Genomic DNA, 23,314 nt, shown 5'->3' with positions numbered 1-23,314 from the left:
TCACAGGTTGTCATGGGAAAAATCCCATCCTCTTGAAATTACAAAGTTAGAATGACTGCAGTGGAAATAGGGGATTTGGAATTTTGCATTGTTTTTATATTTAATATGGAAAATGAAAGTTCCTTAGCTGCATAAATCTTAAATAGTTAATCTTAGCCTGTTAGTTAATGATATGATATTATGGTGGTATCTGTAGGCAGCATCCTTATTTTTGAGGTTATTCTGGTTAATTACATCATATTTCAGCACTATCAAATCCCATAGGTTGCTTAAAAATAAAACAGTATAATTGGAAATGTGATGTGCATTAAGATTCCAAAGTCTCTTTGCATTGGGTAGATGCAATGAAATCCTGCATATTTTAGAGACTTCATTAAAAACTAAACCTTTAGTTGTCAGGGTTATGATGTTTTGACTTAAGAGCAGAATCCTTCTTTGTTTGATCTAATTCTGATGCAGAACTGAAGTTTGTGTCCAAGTGTCTGCAGACAGCTGCTTGTCAAGAGCAGATTTTGGGGAAGGACCTTGTGGAAATGAATTTCAGAAAAATTCTTTTTCAAAAAAAATTTTCAAAAAGTGAATCAAGCAGTTATTTTTTTTCATGGTTTTTGGTTGCTTCAAAGGCATTTTAATAATTCCCTCTTTTTACTGGGGCCCTTTGAGATTTTTCTCCTATATAGGCTGTGTCCGCTAATAAGTTTCATATTTTTATTTAAACCAAATTATCCAATACTTGCTGATTTGTAGTTCTATGGATCAACCTTTTTAGAAAAGTTTCCATTTTTTCATCTCTTCTGTTTTAATCAGGCAATTAGTGGTTTACCAGTTTACTTTCCCCTCAAGCTTTTTGGGTGAATAACATTCATTCTTAGTAATTTTTCAGTAATTTTATTCCTTTTAATTTATGATTTCTTCTGATATTCTGTTGGACGCATGCCCTGTTAGGAATGGTTCCAGCAGGATAACAAACCCTGTGATTCTTCTGTAATAAAACAAATACAAGGAAAGTTCACAGGGATTTTCTGCTGGAGCTTAAATACAACTTCCTTACATGGACCATCTATTTTCCAAGCAGAGACTTTGCCTTCCTGCTCTGGATGTGTTTGAAATGGATTTATTAGCAGCTTAAATGTGTTTAGGAAGTTGATGATGAGAAACTTTGCTGTTCGTCCTTCATATTTTTGTATTTAACTGCGGAGTGAGGATTTTTTTTTTTGTACCCTTCTTGTTTTTCCCCTTTTGCTGTAACTTCAGATTCTTTCAGAATCTCATCAGAAGTATGTTTTTACTTCTTGCAACTTCCTGTACTTTTCAATCTATGTCAGTTTTGGAAGTAGTTTGTTTTCTCCAGTGTGTTGGTTTCTCAATACTTATTTTAAAATAACTTGTTTGGTTTAATGTATTGCTATTTTCAGCAAATGATTCACTATAATACTTCTCACAACAGAGAACCCCCAGGCATTGATAATTTGATGTTCAATTTTCAGCCTAGATTTTTTTTTTGAAAGTAAATTAGAAGTGGTTTTTAATAGTATGAAGAAATCATAAATCAAATTTCTCATTTGTAATTCTGCACATCTGTTTCTGAGTGGAGCTGGCCTATCAAAACCAGGAGTAATACATCATTTAGGAAAGCTACAGAGACAAGACATCAGGCATCTACAAACTGATAGATCTAGGCAACAAACAGATAATGACTCATGATGGTGATTAACCAGTGAATGATTCTAGTTAATGATGTAAAATATTAATTTAAGCATCTAAAGGCATTTCTGTGAATTTAGCACTTAGTACCTAATTAACTTCTTTATGGAGAGCATCCTTTTCTTTTTTTTTCCAATTGAATTTTGTATCTGCCATTGCACACTTCTCAGGTTAGATTTTGCGTTTGACTTTTGTTTTAAACTGGTAAGCTGGATTGTGATGGTTCATTAAACATTTTTCAGTGATTTCTGTGACTTCTTGAATTTTCTTGTCCACTGAAACTGAGCAATGGGCTGGGATTATTTTCACTCAGCTCCTGACTAATCCCACCTAACAGCTTTCAAAAGAGTGGTGAGCAGTATAGACAAAGGGCAGAGGGCTGCAAGTCCCAGGTCAGCGCTTTTCCCAAAGGAAATGTAAGGCTGGATTGTTCAGAAACAGTGACCTTTAAAGGAATACTCAGAATATTCTGCACTTAGATAAATCCTGTCTTCCAGAGTCATTGCAGAATTCCTCACAAGTCCATCAGACTGAAAAGGGGATTGTCTGATCCTTGTGGCTCCTGGCTCTGCCCTTTGCTTTGCTTTTCCCTGGTTGTACCCTCAGTATTTTGCTTTTTCTCTCAGGATGGTCCTTCCCTCTGGTGTCAGTCCTGCTGCTTCTGCTTAGACTTGCACAAGTTTCCACAAATTCTTAACATCCTCTGACAGCTCTTTAGAAACAGTATCTGTCTTCTCATCTTGGAAAAGTAAAGGGGAAGGAAAGGTTAGTTATTTTAGTTTGGAGATTTTTTGAAGAGTAAGAAAAAGCATGTCTGTCATAGCGTAGGAAAATGAGTTTTGTTCATTCTTCAGCATAACAAGGGCATGGAAAAACTGTTTCTGATTAAATCTTCAGGTTAGAGTAGTTCTCAGCAGTTTTCTAACCTTAGGTCCTGTACTTGCATAATGTCAGAACTTGTTTTTCCAAAAACAAACATTCACTTTCCCCCCAGCACAAACTACCCTGGTTTTCATGTTATATTTGTTGCATTGGTAAAGTTCTATCACTAACATCTGAGCTGAATTATCCTTGATTTAAGTGAAGGGAAATTCATCTCTTTTTAGGCTGATTGAAAAATAAAAATAATAATTTACAACTCCAGCATCTGTGGAGGGCTGAGAGTGACCTGTGGGTGTTTTTAGAAGAGCAGTTACAGTTTTACCCCCATGTGGTTTTTGCCTGAGTAGTATTACGTGGAGGATCATGGAATGGCTTTATCTGGAAGGGACCCTAAAGTTCATCCCACTCCCACTGTCCCAGGTTGCTCCAAGCCTTGTCCAACCTGGCCTTGGACACTGCCAGGGATCCAGGAGCAGCCACAGCTTCTCTGGGCACCCTGTGCCAGGGCCTGCCCACCCTGCCAGGGAGGAATTTTACCCAATATCCCATCTAACCCTGCCCTGTGTCCATGGGGAACATTCCCCATGTCCTGTCACTCCAGCTCCTGATGGAATCCATCTCAATTTCTTTGCAGGCCCTTTGAGACCCTGGCACATCTCCTTGATGTCACAATTTGGTGATGCCTGTATGCATTTTAAATCTGATTTTCTTTGTTCTAGGCCTATTCTGTCTATGATGAAGATATTGGCTATTGCCAGGGACAGTCCTTCCTCGCAGCTGTGCTTCTGCTTCATGTGAGTTAATTGCAGAATGAAAGCTTTGATATTTGAAACCAAGGCAGCTGTAAAATCAGTTGTAGTGCAGCCATGCTGTTTGACAGATATTTATTGTTATTTATTTACCTGTATTAATTTTCCTTTTGTTGGTTTTTGGCTGTAGAGTTTAATGGTTTCTGTCTTCGTGAATGTAGATTTCCTTTATCTGGGAGAAATCAATTAAATGCTCAAGTACTTCTGTGTCAAAACCTGAAACCAATTTGTTACATATTAATTTTTTCTTTTAATTTAGTTGTCACTTAAGTAAGCTCCCTTTGTGTTTATAGGGCATTTAACTCCAGGAGACATTCTCAGAGCAGATCATGAAAGCAAGTAGTCTCACTAATTTTTTAGAAGATTTTTTTTCTCCTAGAGACATTTTGTAATATCTTCTGAGGGAAAGCTGATTTTTTTTAACCTTGATATTTTGGCCTGTAATCAAAAACTGCACAAACTTTGATCTGTTGCTTGCTTTATAGACACATGGGTATATATCCAGAGATAAATAAATAAATACACAATTTTTATAGGTGCAAGGTGCTTTACATCTGATGTCTCAGTGGCAAAGCAGCAGGTTCAAATAATGTATTTATTGAGGTAAATAAGCCACCACAATTCTTACGCAAGCTCTTGCCTGCTTTTTCTCTCAGGTTTAAATTAGTAAACTCGGTCAGGATTGAAATACCTTTTGAAGTGTAGCTTTGAGACAGCTGCTGGTGTTATGTATGTTACACACACACTTCCCAGGGCATTTGGAACTCAAATTCAGATTAATTTAAGTTGTAATTCCTAGGGAGAGCTGTGATTCCTTGAAGTCTTGAGAACCATGATACACAGCAACAGCATTGGAGAGAAGCTCTACATTTTTAAAGAATAAACCCAAAATAGTCCCATTATTGCAGTCTAACATATACTGTAAAGTAGCTTATCTAACAGGTATTTTGCAATTAATTTTTTACCCAAAGCAGGATTTTGAAGCTGCACTGGATAAATGAGCCATTTTCAATACCAGAGTTATTTAGAAATGTGTGGGTGTCACATTCTTATCATTTGACTAATACCTCAGCTCCTCTCCTCTCCCTTAGTGCTGTGCTGTCATTGCTATGAAGAACCAACTCTGTTCTTAGTGTTTCTGGAGCTGGAGGAAGTTGCCTCTACACAGGGACTGTTAAATGGAAATTACACTCGTTTTAATAAACCCTTTATCACTTTTGGTTTCATCAGAGGATATTGAAATAAAATGCTTAGAGAAGGGGGGAAGCAAGGAGTCTCAATGAGCCCATGTGATTGAGGAGCTTCCTCAGATGCCCTCAAACTCCTCTTTTTCTCAAATTCTCCAAACAATCTGTATGCTGTGAACACTTGTAAGACCCTCCTAAGTGTCCTGCCTTCTCGTGGATTTCCAGAGCCCTTCCTTTCCCTTTTTCCCTGGGACAGGTTATCCTTTCTCTTCAGTGTTTATTTGTTTCTGGCATGGTTGGGTAGCCTGAACCTCCATCCTCTGTTTTTGCAGTTTTGCTTCTTTGATGAAATTTTCATCAAGGGAATGCAGGTAACTTCTAATCACAGGGAAACAGTGTTGCCAACTCTAATAATTGTACTGTGAAGCTCTCAGTACTTGACTTTTTTTTTCTTGTCTATTTTTTAGAGTCATTGTCTGAGGGGGAAAAAAACCCACCTAAAATTTCACTTTAAAAAATTACAAATTCCTGTCTTTTGTGATTTCAGAGAAACTATAGCAAGGGGCAAATATCTAAATGCTAAAAATCAGAATGGCAATGCCCAAAATGTATGTTCTGCTTAAATAAAAAAATTGATTTATGATTTTGAATTCTTAGGGTTGGTAATACTGGAGAACCTCTGTTCACTGAGAGCAAGGACTTGGGGAGCTCTTTAGCTCAGTCCTGATCTCTGTTGCATCTCCCTGTTTTGGGGAAGAAATGGTTGGCAAAGCACAGGAGCATGTAGGGCAGATGTGCCTGTGCATGAGCACCTGGCATTTCATTAGAAATAATTGTATTTTACCAAAACCCATGAAATTTGCACTCATTGTCTTACAGAACAGATTCAAGCCTTTTGGTCAGCATCAAATTATTTCTTTCCTTTACTTTGTCTGCAGCTTTTATATGCTGTCAGTGGGGATCATTCCATCCAGATAAAATTGTGATTAAGAACTTTGAAATTCCTAATTTGTCTTGGGTAAATCAAGCCCAGACTGATAGGCATCAGCTAATCTGGAAAAACTTTGTGCTAACCAGTTACTTTCCTTTCTGATGTCTGAAAATGAAAATGAAACTCTCTGCCCAAGGCCCTGGAGACAGGGCTGAGCATAAGATGAAACCCTGAAGGGAAATATCAAGAGCCTAAAATTCTCTTTGAAGAAAATGCTGAGCTTTTATCTGTAGCTGATATTTGATAAGAAGCTGGCAGTAGGCCAAATGAGTGAATACACTAAAAGGTCAAGAGTTGTTCTTGATTCTCAGCAATTGTTTTCATTTGTTACAACCTGGTGCTTCCAAAAGAAAGCACGTTTTGAATGTGATGGAAAGGTTGATTTGGGTTCTGTTTGTGCCTGTCATTATTGTGTTACCTGAAGGCACAGGGGAGGTGATGTGGGGGTTTTGTGACAGAGCTTCCCACCAGGTCAGCATTCAGTGGGCTCAAGCCAGCAAATAGACATGTGGCTTAGACAGTTGTGTTAGTGCCACCTTCCAAAGCCCTGCTGGGTGAGAAATTTTGGTCAGAATGAAACAGAGATTATGGATGTAGGCCTTCTGAAAAAGTCAGCATGGTAATAGATGGGATTGTGGGAAACCTGACTTCAGAGTTTGATGTCCTGGGGTTTGGATGAAGGTGGATGAGCATTGTTCTCACTAGAGGTTGGTTGTATATTAGTTCTCCAGAATTTTTCCCATTTAACAAAATATCTCTCATTAGACATCACTGTCAAGACCTGTTGCCTTTTTATTTGCTTCGTTTTTTATTTATTTTTAAATTGTTTTTCTGTGCCTGAGAATTGTGTACTGGTTGTTCTCATACCTGTTTGACAGAAAGAATGCTGCTGACACTTGTGCTGCTGCAGGGATGTAGGCACACATGAACCTGTGATATGATCCCACATTTTCTTCAAAGAAAGCCTTACAGAGCCAAATCCAGATGTTCATCAAGGAGAATAACTGAGATTTTAATTGGTTAATTCAGCATTCACAGTCGTTGGCTGAAAATTCTAATACATCCCAGGTTCTGAATTCATTGTGCACAAGGTGTTTTAATGTGTGTGTCTGTGTAAGGCATGTCCAGCCTTAGCTCTGTTATTAACCTTATTTTTGTGTCTTTTTCCAACCAGATGCCAGAGGAGCAGGCATTCTGTGTATTTGTGAAAATAATGTATGACTATGGCTTGAGGGACCTCTACAGAAATAACTTTGAAGATCTCCATTGCAAATTTTTCCAGCTGGAGAAGTTAATGCAGGTGGGGCCAGAATAACAAATTCTCCTTTGATTTGTTTCATAAATGGAAATACTGGCATGAAGAAGAGATGAATGCTTTGCTTCCAAAAGCTATTGCACAATAAAACTCCTCTCCTTTTAGAGGTGGGGGAAAGCAAAGTTTAATAGCTGAATTCAAGCATCTTGAGTTAGATTTGTTTCTAGTTTCTTTTGTCTCTGATGCACCACTTCTGCAGCTAATGTTTGTATCCAAGCAGGTATTTGCCTTTTCCCCCTCTCTGATGTTGCTTAGAGAGAATATCTCTGTGCTATTGAGGCCTGTGTGTCCTTTGGACTGCCTCCATCATTGTCCTACTTCCCATGAATTATGTGGGTGTTAAGAGGTCAGGCAAATCAGGACATCCTGATGTTTATGAAATACCAGTCAAGTGTGGACCACTGGGCAACTTTTATTGTCTCTTCCAAAACTCTACTCTTTTTTCAGCTAATGTTTATGAAATACCAGTCAAGTGTGGGCAACTTTTATTGTCTCTTCCAAGACTCTGCTCTTTTTTCAGCTGGAATTATTTCATCAAGCAGTTTAGCACAACTGAAGGGCTGCAAAATGTTACACATTGTTGTTGTGACTAATAAGGAATTACTGAGAGTTCATTAAGGCCTGCCCTCCTGTTGGCAATGGGAAAAGCTGCTTGCTGAAGTCAACTCTCACAGATAACCACAGTACCTCTGTGGGATATACTGAAACCAAACAAAACACACTATTGCTAATTTAATGGTATTTTTTCAATTGTCAAATTGTGCATATTTCATACTTGATGGAGTGGAATTGCATACTAATTAATGTGACACTTCAGCATATGGGCTTCTCAATATTTACTTATGTCCACAAAGATTTTTGTTAACAAACAAAACAAGATTGTATTAACAATTATACTCTTAACAAAGATACTTTATTAAGTGACCATGTCATCACTGTTCAGTAGGATTTTCAGTGCTTATTTTGTGTTGTTTTATGTGCTCCTAGTTAGAGAAATGGTCTGCTGCAGTTGTGTGCTCTGTTGCTTTCATGCTCTGCAAAGTGATCTGGTTCCTGCAGCCACTGTTTTTGTGGCAGAAGCATTTATAGCAAGACACAGCAAAGGAATAACTTTAAAATATACAGCATGACAAAGATTTTACAACTGCTCTGCCTTTCAACTGTTGAAGATTCTGCAATTTCTCAGTATAGTCTCAGTATATTCTTTGATACTGTGATAGAATCCACTGTGGATCTCTTACTAAAAACTGTAACCATGGGCGCTGAAATTTATCAAGAAACATCTTCACTGCTCAAAAGAAGCCAGGCTTTCGCTTTGTTGTGTTTTTGGATATTTAGCAACCCTGGTCCTTACTGAAAGTATGGATGAAGAACTCAAATCAATGACTAACACTGAAACATTTATTTTTTACCTTTATTGCAGGAGCAGCTACCAGACTTGCACAGCCATTTCTCAGACCTCAATTTGGAAGCTCACATGTATGCATCCCAGTGGTTTCTCACCCTTTTTACTGCCAAGTTTCCACTCTGCATGGTCTTCCACATCATTGACTTACTACTTTGTGAGGTAAAAAAATATTGAATCAGAAATTCCTTCCTCCACTCCATCAATGTTTCTTCTTGTTTTATTTTGTTTTGTTGAAGTCCTTTACTGCTTGATTATAAAATGTGTGTAGTTATGTTGAAACCATGGTTATATTGAGCAGAGGATGTTCAGTGAAACACTGGTTTGGTTTTAAAATTAGAACTGTGGATTGCCTCATTTTTTTGCTGAGGGGTCTAATCAGGAATATCTGATGCACACATCTGTTTTTCATTTAGTTTGTTAAATCATTATTTATTTCAAGGAGTCACAAACATGAAAGTAAAATATTTGATAATTTTAAATGGTGAAGGCTTCACTAGTAGGAAACACTGTTGACTGTAGTTCATTTTGTTAATTTTTATTGTGAAGTATTTTCTCTGAGAATCTTCAGGCTTGCTGCAGGTGCCTTGGTAGGATTCAGTCCTTGAGACTTTTCTTATTCTGCATATGGGTGCTCAGTTATCATAGCAAGGTAGGGTGGTATTGGCAACGTTTATCTCAGTGTGTCTGAAGCAGTTATGGTGGGAAAGAAGGTGAAAATCCAAGAGAATCCAAGGGGAAAGTAAGAGAGTGCAACATTAGAACATGCTAGGGGAAGGGAAAATTTTCAGTGTTTGTGGAGAGTCATCACACACAGCTAAAGGAGCCTCTTATACTACAGCCAAAAATAAATCAGAAAGAGCAAGAAAATTTATTTCAGGTGAGAAGATACATGCAGACATCTTGAGAACATGTGGGGCAGTGAGGAGACCGTGTCCTGAGGCACCAGTGGGGGTTATCAGAAAAATTCTCCTCAGAGTCAGGAGTCAAGCACTTTCAAGTAACAGGCAGGTCTGAGAATTTGTGGGAGTGGCATTGATTAAAGTCATATTAAAATAAAAATCTATAAAAAGCTGGCCCTCATTGTAGACAGCAAGTCAGTTCTGTAGGTGTAGGAGCCAGGAAGAAGCCATTCCTTGACAGAAAACTGAAGTTGTTTGTCCAGTCAGCCTCTGAAAGGAGTCTTGGGGGAAATCAAAACATATTTTTTTCTGCATTAAATTGTTCCTTACTTTATCTCTGAACAACCAGCATGCTGGTAATTCTGGCAACTGGAAGGAGAAAAAACAGTGGCAGCTGCTAACACTGAAACATATTCTGCAGAAAAAAAATCCCCAGAAAAGCAAGAAGCCTTTGAAGTGAATTGTCTTAAGTTTTTAAAAACAAGCTTCCAGCCTTTTCCTTAATTTGTCATAGATACAGATGAATTTTAAATACTCTTCAAGATCATGACTTGTGCTTTCTCCACATCCTTGTCCTGTCTGTGGTTACAAAATGTTCACATTCTATGCAACTTTTATAGGAAAGAAAAAATTAGGGGAAGAAAACCATTTAAAACCATTGCTGCTAACTAATAATTTTAAGGGAGCCACTCTGGTTGCCTTGAAAATATTTGAATTATGGATGAACAATTTGTGTCTTGGAATGGCTGATGTCTAGAGGTCCCTTCCAACCCCAACCATCCAGTAATTCCATGTCAAGCAAGGATTTTAGTATTGGCTTGGGTTTTTGATTTTTGATTGTGGCTGGAAGAGTGAAATTGATCCTTACAGATACTCAGCTTTCAATCCAGAGAGGAGAAATACCTGGGAAGTGCTGTAATTTCCCAGCTAACCAGGGAGGCACATTTCCTTCCCCTGCCTGCACAGAGGCACAAGCTGAGGATGAACTCCTGGGCAGAAGCAGAACTATGAAAAAGGAGCTGAAGTTATGATGGGAATTAAGTTTTATGGAGGAATTTTTAAAATCTCTTCAAAATGAGTGTCATTGCAGTCAAAGTCTTCTTATCACTCTCACATGAAATATTGCTTCAGAGCAGTTTGATTAGCACAGATTTGGGATTGGCCATAGCTTCTGTGTGACTGAGTTATTTTATTCTGTTGTCTTCTAGCCCATTTTTTTATTATTTTTTTTTAAGTTGTAACCAGGCTGTTGAAAATGTGAATAAACTCTTCAAATTACTTCAGTTTCCAGTGATCTTAGAATATTACCTGAGTAGTTCTGGGGCAGAATCTGTCACCCATCCCAATGTAGAAATGAAATATTTTAGAATTCTTTTTCTTCCCTGTGACAGAAGCTTGAGGAGAATTTTGGGCTTCAGGCAGGTACACCACTACAGTCCCTGGTACATCTTATAAGGCTCAGCTGCTTGTAATAAAAACACAAACCTATTGATCCAGGGGAAAGTTTTAATGTGATTACAGCAAACTGTGTGGGTTTGGAGCCTGGAGATCTTTCTACCAGGCTCCTTTTAGCTGCCTGTTGCAGCTGTTTGATTTGTCTTTTCCCCTTTGCTATTTCTGTTTGCATTGAAGAACATTTTTGTTGATGAAAAGCAGAGTTGTATTTGGATTTGTCAGTCTTATCTGTCAATATGACATGATGTTATTGAACACTTCTCGAGCCTGCTCTGTTGTGCTGTCTCTTTTTGTTCTATTTTAAATTATTTATTTAAAGTCATGCTCAGAAATAGCAATTCATCTAGGTAAAGCTCTTGTCACTCAGAGCTGTCCTCAGTGCAACAGCTGCACCTCGGCTGTGCTACAGAATATCAAACAGTTGACATTTCACTTCATTTTGTGTTTTAAACTATTCAATTTAAAATTAAAATGTTTACTTTAAAAACACTAAGTAAATGAACTTCAGTAGGCATTTAGACAAGAAAAACAACCCAAAGCAGTTGGCAGATAATCTGTAAGCATTTTCAAAATTGTCATGATTTTTTTTTCTGCCTAAAAAAGAAATTTCTTTAACCTTTTGTGATGTATACAGTTCTGCCAAAACTAAAGGAGGTGCAGAGCTCAAGCTGTCATTCCATTATTAGCTGAGAATTTTGAAACACTATAGGTAACCTCCATTTTAGGTTGATCTGGCTATTTTTGTGTGCATTTTTGGGGAATATAAAATACTTAAGGACAGTACTTCTCTCCTTTTAGGCAAAATGCAAAAACCTCTCCTGCGTGCTGCCCTTCCTGGGCTGGCACAGACAGTTGTTTATTTTAGTGTTATAATGCATAATTTGACTATGTAATTTGACTGGATACAAAGGGATGCAGCTGATTATCAGTTTTGGGTATGAAATTATTTAATGTTTACTAATGTAGCTAATGGCAAAAAGGGAAAGTGCCTTTCACAGGACCACAGAGCACAGTGCAAGAAGGGGGAATTGAAAGCTAGGATGCCATCACTCCTTGGCCTTTATTTATCAACTTTCAGAATATTGGGTAAAATACCTTTTATAATTGATTTTGAGAAATTTTCTGTTACAATGAAGGCTGATAGGTGTCTTTAAAAATCATGTAAAATGTGAACACTGCGGTGCTGCTAAACAAGCACTCACTGATAGTTAAACCTGGCACCACATTGTGGAGATTTGCTTATTTGGGAGCACTCCTTCCTAATGAAACATTGAAAATCAGAGCAGAATCACAAGTATTGATGCTGAGGAGTTGATTTCTGTCTTGTGTGTGTCTTGCTGGGGATGGATGTGCCAGGAGACGCCGTCTGGTAGCGCTCAGTGGCCGAGGAGGAGGGACCATCACAGCCTGCTATTTTTTATCTGTCACTGTCACAGTCTTCTGTGATGCCTTCAACAGAGCTGAGAAAGAACAGATGAACATTGCAATTTATTAAACTTCCTCAGGAATTGAGTTAAGAACAAACCCACTTCCTCTGTAAATCTGCACTGAGATGAAATGGGAATTAAAGAGAAGACACTGCACAGTTGTTTAGCTTTTGTGGATCTATAGGAGAAGAAAAATTGAACTTTTTAAACTTACTGGTATTGCCATGCTGTCTACATTTGTTAACCCTTCCAGTTATGAATATTATAAGAAATCATACAAAACACAAGAAAGGACTTGCTAGAAATAAAATCTCTTATGGTAATAGCATATTAAAAGCTGGGCTTAAATTCTAAGTAGGCACAGATCTGTGCTGGAGTTGTCTGTGTTATTTCAGTACCATTTCCCAGAGTGAGGTCAATGCCATACATTTTAGTTGGAAAAGGCCAGGAGCCATCTGTTTGTGTTCCTTTTAGGAATACAGACAAATAAATGTTGGCATTTAGGCTGTGTCCTTCCTCCTGCCCAATCCCTTTGCATCAGGCCTGCTGGAGAGCTGAGTCTTGCTGAAGTCCTTATCAGCCACTGCTGGTCCATGTAAAGAGACTGGAAAGGATTTCTTTCCCAGACTGCTATAATTAGCTTTTAATTAATTTAGAAGAAGGAGAATAGGTTTTCTCAGACTCCAGATGGATGGCTGGAATTTGAATGTGGATGTCCCGTGGTAATGCTGGCTTGCTGCACTCAAGGATCTGTTGACACGTCAACCATCATGATAATTTTTGTTGTAGGAGTGGGAGGTCTTCAATGGAGATAAGCTCAGGTTTACTAGACCCAGATGTTTGGCTTTTATATTGTTAGATGAGTTATTAAATCCAAAGGAAAAGTAATTTTAGCCTAATTCATGTGATGATCTACAGCTGTAATCCACTGTGGGGGCTTTTCAGCACCAGAACAGACATTAACATAAAAAGAAAGAAAGAAAGGTGTAGGATTTGATTGTGTGTGTGCTGCATGAGGAACTTCTTAAAGCTTTTGCATGTGTGTGTGTTAAAAACATTCTGATGATAATGATAAACAATTTTAAGTTCTTTTCAAAGTGAAAGCTACAGGTAGTTAAGGTGTTTGCATGTAAAATTCAGTCAAAAGCTGAAATGCTGGAGGTGTGTAATACCATGTTCTGTATTGCCATGGGGACTGGGGACACAAAGTGTGTGTGTGTTAAAAACATTCTGATGATAATGATAAACAATTTTAAGTTCTTTTCAAAGTGAAAGCTACAGGTAGTTAAGGTGTTTGCATGTAAAATTCAGTCAAAAGCTGAAATGCTGGAGGTGTGTAATACCATGTTCTGTATTGCCATGGGGACTGGGGACACAAATTGTTCTAAGAGAATTTATAATAATTCCGCCTTAGACCAAGGAGGAAGAGTGTTTTAATAGAGAGTGGAATCTGAGAGGTTCTAGAAGAGGGTTTGGCATAACCCTTGACTCAAGGATGTCCAGCTGTTCCTTTGAGCATCCATAATTTATGTATCTTCCAGTCATGGTGCTGCTTGTTCATCCCCAAAATAACAAGGCTGATGATGAACACTCAGCATGAGCAAAGGAAAAACAGTCTCCCAAGAGTCTGCACTCCAAGATATAACGTATGAGAACAGAAGGTACCTTTTGGGTGATGTTGATAAATTTTGTGGTCCTAAATGTTAAGGCTGCTTCTTAGAAATATTCTAAGATCTGGGTGAAAATGATGAGTGGCTGGTTTGAATGACTTTGTTTGGGTCTTAGAGGGGTGACACATCTAATGCCATGTTCACACTGTGGCTCTGGATTACTCTCCCCATTGCTCATGAAATATTTTAGCCACCTGCTAGTTGATGTTCACTTGGTTTTTTTTTCTAGGAATACAGTAAATTTCCATAATGCTTACTTAACACTAGTGCCATCTGCTGTATTGGAATAGCAGCATATCCTAAACAGTCTTGGCAAGCTTCAAAAACACTTTAGAAATAACTGAAGGAAAGTATCATAAATGAGAAAGTGATATTCCATGAGCAAATCCAGGAAGCTGAGCTAATTTGGGAAGTGTTTTTAAAGAAGAGGCTAGTGCAGTCTGCCTGTGCTGGAGCACTTTCTGTTGCTTTGTGCTTGGAATCTGAGGCTGTTGTGGATTTTCTGAATATGTAAAATCAAAATGTGAACTTTGCATTTGACTCATCGTTGGAAAGGAAAGATCAGTGTCTGGGTTCAAAGAGCCAGGGCTGTGTCATGGCAGGGAAAGGGAGAGGATGAGGAATAACACTGGGAGGAAGATCAGAGGGAGTGCAGGGGACCAGATATTCATTTACTGTGGGCATGGATTTTTATTTGTGATGTGTGAGCACAGATAGGGGGGAACAAGGCACAGCTCTCTGTCAAGAGATGTCCTTGTCTGCTCTCATGAAAACTGGGATCTGGAAGATTCCTCTTCCTTGAGCACATCTTCCCTGTTTCCATCCCAGAGCTGGAGGACCTGTGTTAGATAAAGAGATGAGACCTCTTCTTCTCTCCTTGTGTGTGATAACACCCTTGGTACCCAGAGGGGATTGAGGCCCCCTTCTCTGTCCCTGTATTAATCAGTTTTGGAAAAAGGGACAGAAATGTCTAAAACCCCTGCAATTTGAAGCTTTACAAACCAGGAAAGCAGAGTTAGTGTCTGACTTGATTGACAAACTCTGCTAGCCCATAAGCAGTCACTGGTGAATTGGGAATGTATCACTGCAAAATACCTCATACAAGGGAGAAGTTTGATATGTGGAAAAGACTTCAAAGTCTGTGGCTGTAAATTTTTATTCTTTGCAAACAGTCACAGAAGGTGGAGAGGAAAAAAATGTTAATCTCACAGCAGCTTCTACCTTCACTCAGCCATAGCAACATCTCAGCAGCAAATGACATGAAAACCACCCAAAACATGCAAATGTTCACTCCTAAATCCCATTTATTTCTATTGAAAGCAAACAACCAAACAAATTTTCATGTGAAATCATACTAATACAGGTTCATGGTTGCCTGATATTTATTGTGCGCTGTTTCATGCTGCAAAATAGAGAAAAGTGACACAAATCAATACAGAATCCCCTGGCCCTGTTTTTGCCATCTCCCTGGTACCTACTTCTCTAATAGTTCAATTATCTGGTTTTAATTGGCTGTGTGTGTTTTTCATGGAATCACAGATCAGGGGGAGATTTCTGGGTTTTCTCCTTCCCTGTGTGGCAGAATCTCAGGCTGTGTATGTATATGGAGTCACTTGGGGAAGCCCAGTCTGAGAACTCCACTGTACTCACACATCAGCAGTGAGATCTCTTTGTAATTTGCTTTTTGTTTGATCTTCTCCTGTACTAAGAAAGCTGTATCTGTTGTTTACACAAAACCTGCTAATTCGTGTTGTGCCTTATTTGAACAAGAGTTTTAACCTTTTTTTTCCTTGAGTCATCTTGTCATTGAGCTAGAATAAATGTACAAGCTACACAAACAGCCTAAAAGATGTTAATTAACGTGCATGCCCCTGCAGAGCATGTTCCAAGGCTGCCCTGCTTACAAAGGGAACTTTGAGCTTCAGACCATATATTCATCTTGTCAACAAAACAAAGATGTTTGTGACATTCCTAAAGTTTACTGTGTGTTCTCAACATATTAGAGTTGCCAAGTAATTGTTTTGCTGGAACCCATCCAAAACATAAATAGAATTTTAATTCTCCTTTAGAGTCTGTAACCCCAATTACCCTCTGCAGCTCCCTTGAAAGACTGTGCAAGTGAACACATAATTATGAAACACTTTGGAATTATGAAGCAATGTCAAGTTAACTTCAGTTGAATAGCTAGTGTCCCTTTAAAGAAAGGAAAATTCAGTTATTAGAAAGCTGGAAGAGGTTCATGTCATGTGGGGCTTGAGACTTCTCAGCCCTTAAGGAGGTGCTTATTTACTCTTATATCTGGTTTTTTTACCTGGTGCTGAGCTTTAATTTTATCAATACCTTCACTGTTTCCTTTTACATGTCATGGGGAAAAAAACACAGATAAGCACATTGATGAATTAAATTTCCCTTTTTTTTAAAAGATATTCACTTCCTTTTGTTGGTGAAGATGGTGTCAAGGGTATTACTGGTAACCAGAGGAAGGTCTGTCAGGGGGTCTGGGTTGGAGAGATGAGCAAAGGAAAAACAGTTTCCCAAGGGTCTGCTAATATTGAATAGAGCCTGTCTTCTCTTGAAGCTTCTATCACTAAACAGAAACTTTAAAACAGGAGAGAAATTCTAAAGTAATCCCCAGTGCAAATGTTGTCCAGATAGACACAACTAAATTGGTTATCCTCACTCAGCTCTGTGCTTGGCTGTTGAATTTTACTCATAGCAGATATTGGTTTGCTACCCCTTGACTTCCTTTTTTGTGGCCTCTGGGCAGATTTGCTGGGTCAGATGAATAAATCTGTCCCTCCTCCCTTCAGCAGGAAGCCCCATGCAGCCTTTCTGTCACAGAGGTCTCACTGAACGCAAACTGGGACCCACAGAATAGCATCTTTACCAGTCTCAGTTTGTTCTTTGTTCCCAGCCTAATTTTCAGGCCTTTTCAAAAGTCATCTTGTTTCAGAGCACAGAGGGACTCAAAGGGAGGACTCTTTAAAGAGGCTTCTATCTGCAGGAGGAATCTTGGCTTTGGAGGGAGTTAAGAACTGGGAAAACCTCTCACTAGACTAGAGTTAGCATCTTTACATTTCCATTTACTTTCAGCCAGTCTGAATTTTAGTGCACATGAGTGATTTCATTTTTCATGAGGCTCTCTCAAGCCTCATGAGAGAGTTTCACTGGTTTGCCCACGAGAACATTTCCTCCAGTGGTGGTTGGAAATTATAGGGGTTTTGACATATAGTTCAAAGAAGCAGATATTTCTATGAAGCACAATCTTTATGAATTAAATGGGGACTTCCTTGATGGTGAGTGCTCATCCCAGTACCAGCTGGTATGAAGGGCTCTTCTGCTAAATGATGCTCTTTCTGCTGGAGTAAGTGTGTCTGTAAAGCAGAGGATGGTCAGTGTGGCAGTCAGCAGGAGCTGTAAGGGGACTGAAATATGGTACAAACTCCAACTTCCCTTCCCTTCCCTCTTTCATTTCTCTGACTTGGGTTTGGTCCTTCTCCAAAATTCCTGAGTTTCATGAGCTCTCTTAAAGTTCTCAAGGCCTCTCCACAAGCTTCAGAGGGTCCTTAAATAACACCTGGTTCTGTGACAGGACTGGATGACAAGCCCCTCACCATTCCTGTGCTCTTACAAGTTCTTGTTTATAAGTGTATAATTTTAGTCTTGGCAGTTCTTTGTTAAAAATAGTGTTAAGGTAATTATGAACAACTGTCATATATGCAAATCTTGGAAATCTCAAGATAAAATCTGCATGGTATTATAGTGTTGTGGTTTGAAAGAGGCAGTGAATGTTCTGGACACAGAACAAAAAAAAAACCAAAAAAACAAAACAAAAAAACCCCAAACCAACCAAACAAAAACACAACAAACAAACCCACGCCAAAAAAACCCCCAAAACAATCAAAAACAAAACAAAAAAATAACCACCCCAGATATGAGATATAAACCATTCCCAAGACATACAGCATTTATTTCAAAATGCCTAGTTGAGCATATGACCTTTGGTTTTAAAAAGTAATTATCAAAAGCTCATTTCATATGGGCTCCCTTCTCTTTCCCCCTCATGGATGATTTGTATGGACTTCCATGTTTCCATTATCAAACTGCTGGAGGGATATTGCTACCAATGATTTATATGTCTGGTGCACTTTGGTATTTTTGGTCTTTCTTCTAAAATAGCTGAAGAAGCTTAAGCTGAAGCTTATAAATCACTGTGGGGCAAATTAAGTAAGGTTTTAAATAAGAGATTGTGACAAAATGAGCTGAGCCTTCTTTTTCATAATCATCTTCATTAAACTTGGCTGTGGGAGAAGAGTCTTGCATGAGTTAGGACTAATAACTGCAGCAGGCAGATCAGTGGTTATCCAGTGTGCTGTTCAAACGTGGGGTGAGGTTTTTACTGGTTTGAAATCTGGAACATCCAGCTCCAGTCCACCCAGCTGTTGGCTGAACTGGCCCTGCAAGTCCCCAGTGGGCAGCAGGAAACTGCAGCAATTGCTGCCTCAGCTGAAAATGCTCCATTGATTCAGGACTTCCCTCTGTCTAGGAGGGAAGAGGAGGCTGCAGGTGTTTTTCTGGTGCTGAGAGTAGCAGAATGCTGCTCAGGATAGTTGGATTGGGGATATTTGAAGTCCTTTCATGTTCTGATTTTAGGGTGCTTGAGCCTTGATCAAGTTACCTCAAATAACAGGAGCAGGTCTGTGAGCTGCCCCTTGCCTGGTGGGGCTTGCAAAAGAGTTGGAGATTCTCAAGGTTATTCTGCTGCAACTGCTGTCCATGTGAGGAGTGATGGTGTAAGAGGAGTACCAGGAGAGAGTTTATTCATTTGAATTCAGAATCAGCATTAGTTTCAGGCAGATCAGAAAAAAATGTTTAGAAAATAAATGAGAATTAGTGTGCATGTCTTTATGGTTGTGCCAGAAAGTACACAGAGCACTGATTCCTCAGTAGTCCTGATGCCTTGAGACGTCTGACCTAGAACAGAGACTGGACAGAGTTAAAGAATTAAGCAGAGATTTATTAAAAGGCCTCAATGGATCCACCTTGAGCACAAGAGCCCAGCCAGGGCTGCACCCAAGGTGAACCAAAATGGTCACAAAAATGGACAACTGGTCACAGGGTCTCTCAGTTTGATAAGTAATGCTTCATTTGCAGAACTTTTTAATTAATTGTCCAATTACAGCTTTAGCCCATGCAGTCTCACCTTGTCTTGTTTTTCTCTCTCCAGCCCACGGTGTTTGTGCTCTTGGGCCTGAGATTTGGATCATTTGTCCTTGGTCCCCAGCTAGAGCAGGAATTGTTTTGTCTCCCTGCTCTGTGCACAGAGCTCACCATCCCCTCATGTGAAGCCCAGACCCACACACTAAAGCAGCACAGAATCTGAAAAATATAAAAGCTCAAACCTGAGGCATCAGTCCAACTATTAGATGCAGTACTCATATCATAACAAAATCTGATCAGTTTGCTAAGAATAAAATGCAGTGCTTGTGATAGCTTGTTGATATTCCTCTCACCTACAGAGAGTGTGTTTGTCAGTCCTCTCTGCTAGGAAGTAAAAGTTGTGAATGTCATGAGTGTGTGGAATTAACTCTTGACTTCACATTAATATTTGAAATAAACCTCAAAGTACTGTGAACTTCCTTTACTACTGCTGGAGCTCTGCTGTTATCAATGTCATGACTGAAAGTCACAACTGGACTTCTGTTTTTCTACATTTCTCAATTAAAAAGAAGCACTTACAGCCAAACAACTTGAAATAATTGTTATCCCAATTGGAAGAAGGGTTTCCTAGTGATGAAGCAAGATTCAGTCCTGCTGCAATTGTGACCTCTAGTGGGAAAAAACAGTTTGTTATCAATGGTAATGCAGTGAATTGCAAATTCAGTGTTGCAATATTCATTATGTCTGATGTTGCAGCATTTCCAGGACTCATTAATGGTACAGTCCCTGCAAGGCACCATACTATCTACATTAAAAATACAATTTATTCTCAAGAAAGCTCCTGTAAAGTCCCAGCATGTTTTTATAAAAGCTAATTTTTATAGAAACATGGTCTCAGGCTTTCAGAAAGAGGATTGGAAACACATTCAATTGCAGAAGCAGAAATTGCTTGGAGAACATTTCCTTGTCACAAGTCTTGGTTGTTATCCCACAACAATAAAATATAATTGCAGTATTACTTGTGTGCAAATCTGTTGAGATGTTTCTAGACACCATCTCTGGGAGCTATTGTTAGAAAAGATTTATCGTGCCATTAAACAAGGCAAGAAGATTTGGAAAATACAATTCAGGAAAACAGTCTGAACATGAAGTACATGGCACAGCAAACAAGGACTGCATATGGTATTTTTCATGTTTGGATGAAGAGAAAGTTGTTTATAATCTTAAATTATCAACATGTGTAGGCTGCAGAGTTTCTTTAATCTTCAAATAAATGCCTATTGTCCCTGTATTTCTCACTGAATGCATTTCTCTACATTTGTATTTCCAGCTTTTGCAAACCAGCAAGCAACTACTGGATACAGACAACAGCTTGTTTAGCTTTGAAATAGTTTTGACTTTTGGCTAAACACAGTAAAAAAGGTCTCCTGTGTACTTGTGGGGTTGTCTTTGTTATATTTTCGGGGTTTTTTTCAGTTTGATTATGCAAGATTGTACCTGATAAATCATTGCTAAGCTTGGTTACTTCACAAAAATCTACCACCTGGAATATGATTATTATTATTATTATTACTAATATTATGCATTTTGCTGATGCCCTGCTGATGCCAATATCCTGCACTGCAACAGAGGGAGGGACAGCCTGTCACATCCACAGTACCTGAGTCACTCACTGAAGTTTCCCAAAGCCCCAAAGAGCTGAGATCTTCCCCCAGAGTGGGAGTTTGGAAACTGCCTTGGGGCTTCAGTGAGGAACTTCCACATATAGCAGGAAAAGGGAAGTGTTCCCTAGGGACTTAAATTGAGTTTTGATGCCACAAAATGATAAGTATGAAGAGAGGTTTGTATGCTGGGACTGATTGAACTCTCTTTCTTCTTCTTTTCAGGGTATGAACATAATCTTCCATGTGGCTTTGGCTCTTTTAAAGGTAAGTAATTTTTAAAAAATTATTTTGTTTTACTAGACTAAAATACTGATTATCTTAATATCATGTCTAAAGGAACAATAATAGTGGGACCTCTGGAGAAGGGAATGAAGGAGAAATATTCATTTGGGTAGAGGTGTATTTGTGATAGATATGTTTTTATTAAATTTAATAATATCATAAAGCTTGTGGAACAAGGGATGCAGTCTAAAGATTTAAATATCTCATGTAATTACTGTGAAGAAAACAATTCAGATTCATTTCACAGCATACCTGTTTTGTGTCTGGGTTCTTTTGTATAAAACATAATTGGCTGGTATCAAATGTATTTGTGATACTGAGAGAGGAACAGAAATCTGTAATATGGGGAACTTCTGTGTTACCATCATATTTTCTGAAAAGTCCTCTTTGCCCAGGATTCTTCTCCTGGGAAGCTGAGAGGCCTCGGAGAAAAAGGAAAACAATATTATCTCATTTGCTTCTCCTGTGTTTTGCTGCTTTGGAATGTGGTTTGGAGATGGTTTATCCAACAGGTGGTTGTTTGATTGGTTCCGTGTGAATTGTTTTAATTTAATGACCAATCATGGTCAGGCTGTGTTGGACTCTGGAGAGAGTCACGAGATTCATTATCATTCTTTGTAGCCTTCTGTAAGTATCCTTTCTCTATTCTTTAGTATAGTTTTAGTACAGTATTCTTTGATATGATATAATATCACAAAATAATACATTAGCCTTCTAAGAACATGGAGTCAGATTGATTCCTTCCTGCCACGAGGGACCCCAGAAAATACCACACTTCAGTCTTTGGCATGGACACAAAATCTGCCTAAACAAATAAACCCATAGGTAAAGCACTGGGTGCAGTGAGATGAGCTCAGGGTTATCTTACACTGACCTCCATGAGTTGGCTCTGGTTCAAATCCAGCCCACATGCAAGCACACAGGATGGAATTTGAAATTTGACAGGGTAGAACAACCTGTCAGTCCTTACACACCCACCCCATAATGGGGATACAGACTGGAACCACTGCACTCTTGCTGCTCCTCCAGTGGGATTTCCTTGTCATTTTCCTAGAAAGAGCAAACAGCTGCTGATTGAGTTACTCAGCAATGAGTAATTCTCTGAGATTCAGCTTCTATGGCACAAAATCCTGTGGCAGAAGTGCTCCACACCAGGATTATGCATCCATGTGCTGCTGTGAATAGAGCAATTTGAAATTTTCGAACGTGTATATTTTGCACAGACACATGGCATCTCCTGAGGTGGGAGGGACCAAAGGATCACTGTCCAACTTGAGGGCAGGTGAATTCAGGGAGGTGCTGCGGTGTGGGCAGGAGATAGTGCATATCCTTATGGGGAGGAAATGTCCAAAATAACCTGTGTTTTACACAGCTAATGTGGAAAATGGGGTTGTGACTCTCTACCTGAGTGCACGTATTTAATGAAGACTATAAACGGGAAATTGGTTTTTGCAGCTTCACCTTCCAGGGAAGTGCTCCTACACAAATTGAAATTTGTAAAAAGGAGGAAGGGAAATGCATACTCTTTTCTTCCTGTTTCATGTTTTATTTGCAGCTGTGGGGGCTTGTTAATATTCCACTTTTCCAGGCCAGTATGAATATTGGGAAATCTGGTAGGTTATGGCATGCTAGTGAGAGGAATAGTGGATTTGTCTTTACAAACAAGCTGTGGGGCTGCTGGTAGATAAAACTGCGAGATAAAAGAAACAATGGGAAGGATTCCACTGATTGATGAATGGAAAAAGATATTTGTTTTTACAAATAAACTTTACGTTTGCTGACAAATGAAATTAGACATTGAAAGATGAAAGAAACAATAGAGAAAACTAAATTCCATAAGAATTAAAAATTAAAAGGGAGGGTTGTAGATTAGAGGGGAATCTTTCATATCAGGCCTATCGGGGAGTCTGTACCTCTCAAGTCCCTCAGCCAATGGGGAAGGAGAGAAGGGAAATGTGGCCAGGAAATTGGGATAAGAAGGAGGCTGTGTCCTCCAAAAATTGGAGAGATCCCAGGGGAATGCCCCATGGCCTCTCCCTTTATTCCAATAAAGTTACAGGACTCCTCTGTCTCCTTTTTGGACATAAACCTCTGGTGTTTGTGCATTAATTTTCCTAACACTAGTGAGGAAGGGAAAGGAAGAACCCAGCGCACAGCCAGCAGGTTTACTGCAGGAACAGGTTCTGGGAAGAGGCAGAGGTGCCAACTTAGGGATCTCAAAGCTAAAGAAGAAAAGGAAGAAAACTTGCACAGAGCTGCTGATGGCTGACAGGCTTTTCAGGGAAGGAGAGCTGAGTTCAATTTAATTATGAAGGATGGCTTTGGGACCACCTGTGTTACATTTCCTGCTGCTGTGAGAGGGAAGGGTTGAACCAAGGTTAGCAACAGAACAAGTGTTTAGAAAATACAACTTTGGAAATAATTCATGGGTGTCATACAGCAAATAAGGTGTTTTTTTCCT

General features: G+C 39.0%; 1 protein-coding gene across 1 annotated transcript in view; it reads left to right on the top strand.

Annotated features, from left to right (window-relative positions):
- Positions 1-23,314, top strand: part of LOC102044661 (rab GTPase-activating protein 1-like) — a 101,254-nt gene that overhangs the window by 7,326 nt on the left and 70,614 nt on the right. The window contains exons 2-5 of the mRNA XM_031064146.1: positions 3,306-3,380; positions 6,748-6,873; positions 8,312-8,455; positions 20,794-20,835. Coding sequence (XP_030920006.1) covers positions 6,748-6,873; positions 8,312-8,455; positions 20,794-20,835 — 312 coding nt within the window. The 5' untranslated portion in view covers positions 3,306-3,380. The remainder of the gene's footprint in view (positions 1-3,305; positions 3,381-6,747; positions 6,874-8,311; positions 8,456-20,793; positions 20,836-23,314) is intronic.

Source organism: Geospiza fortis, unplaced genomic scaffold (genome assembly GCF_000277835.1).
Source record: "Geospiza fortis unplaced genomic scaffold, GeoFor_1.0 scaffold399, whole genome shotgun sequence".
NCBI classification, from domain to species: Eukaryota; Metazoa; Chordata; class Aves; order Passeriformes; family Thraupidae; genus Geospiza; species Geospiza fortis.
This window is presented reverse-complemented; position numbering and strand designations above follow the sequence as displayed.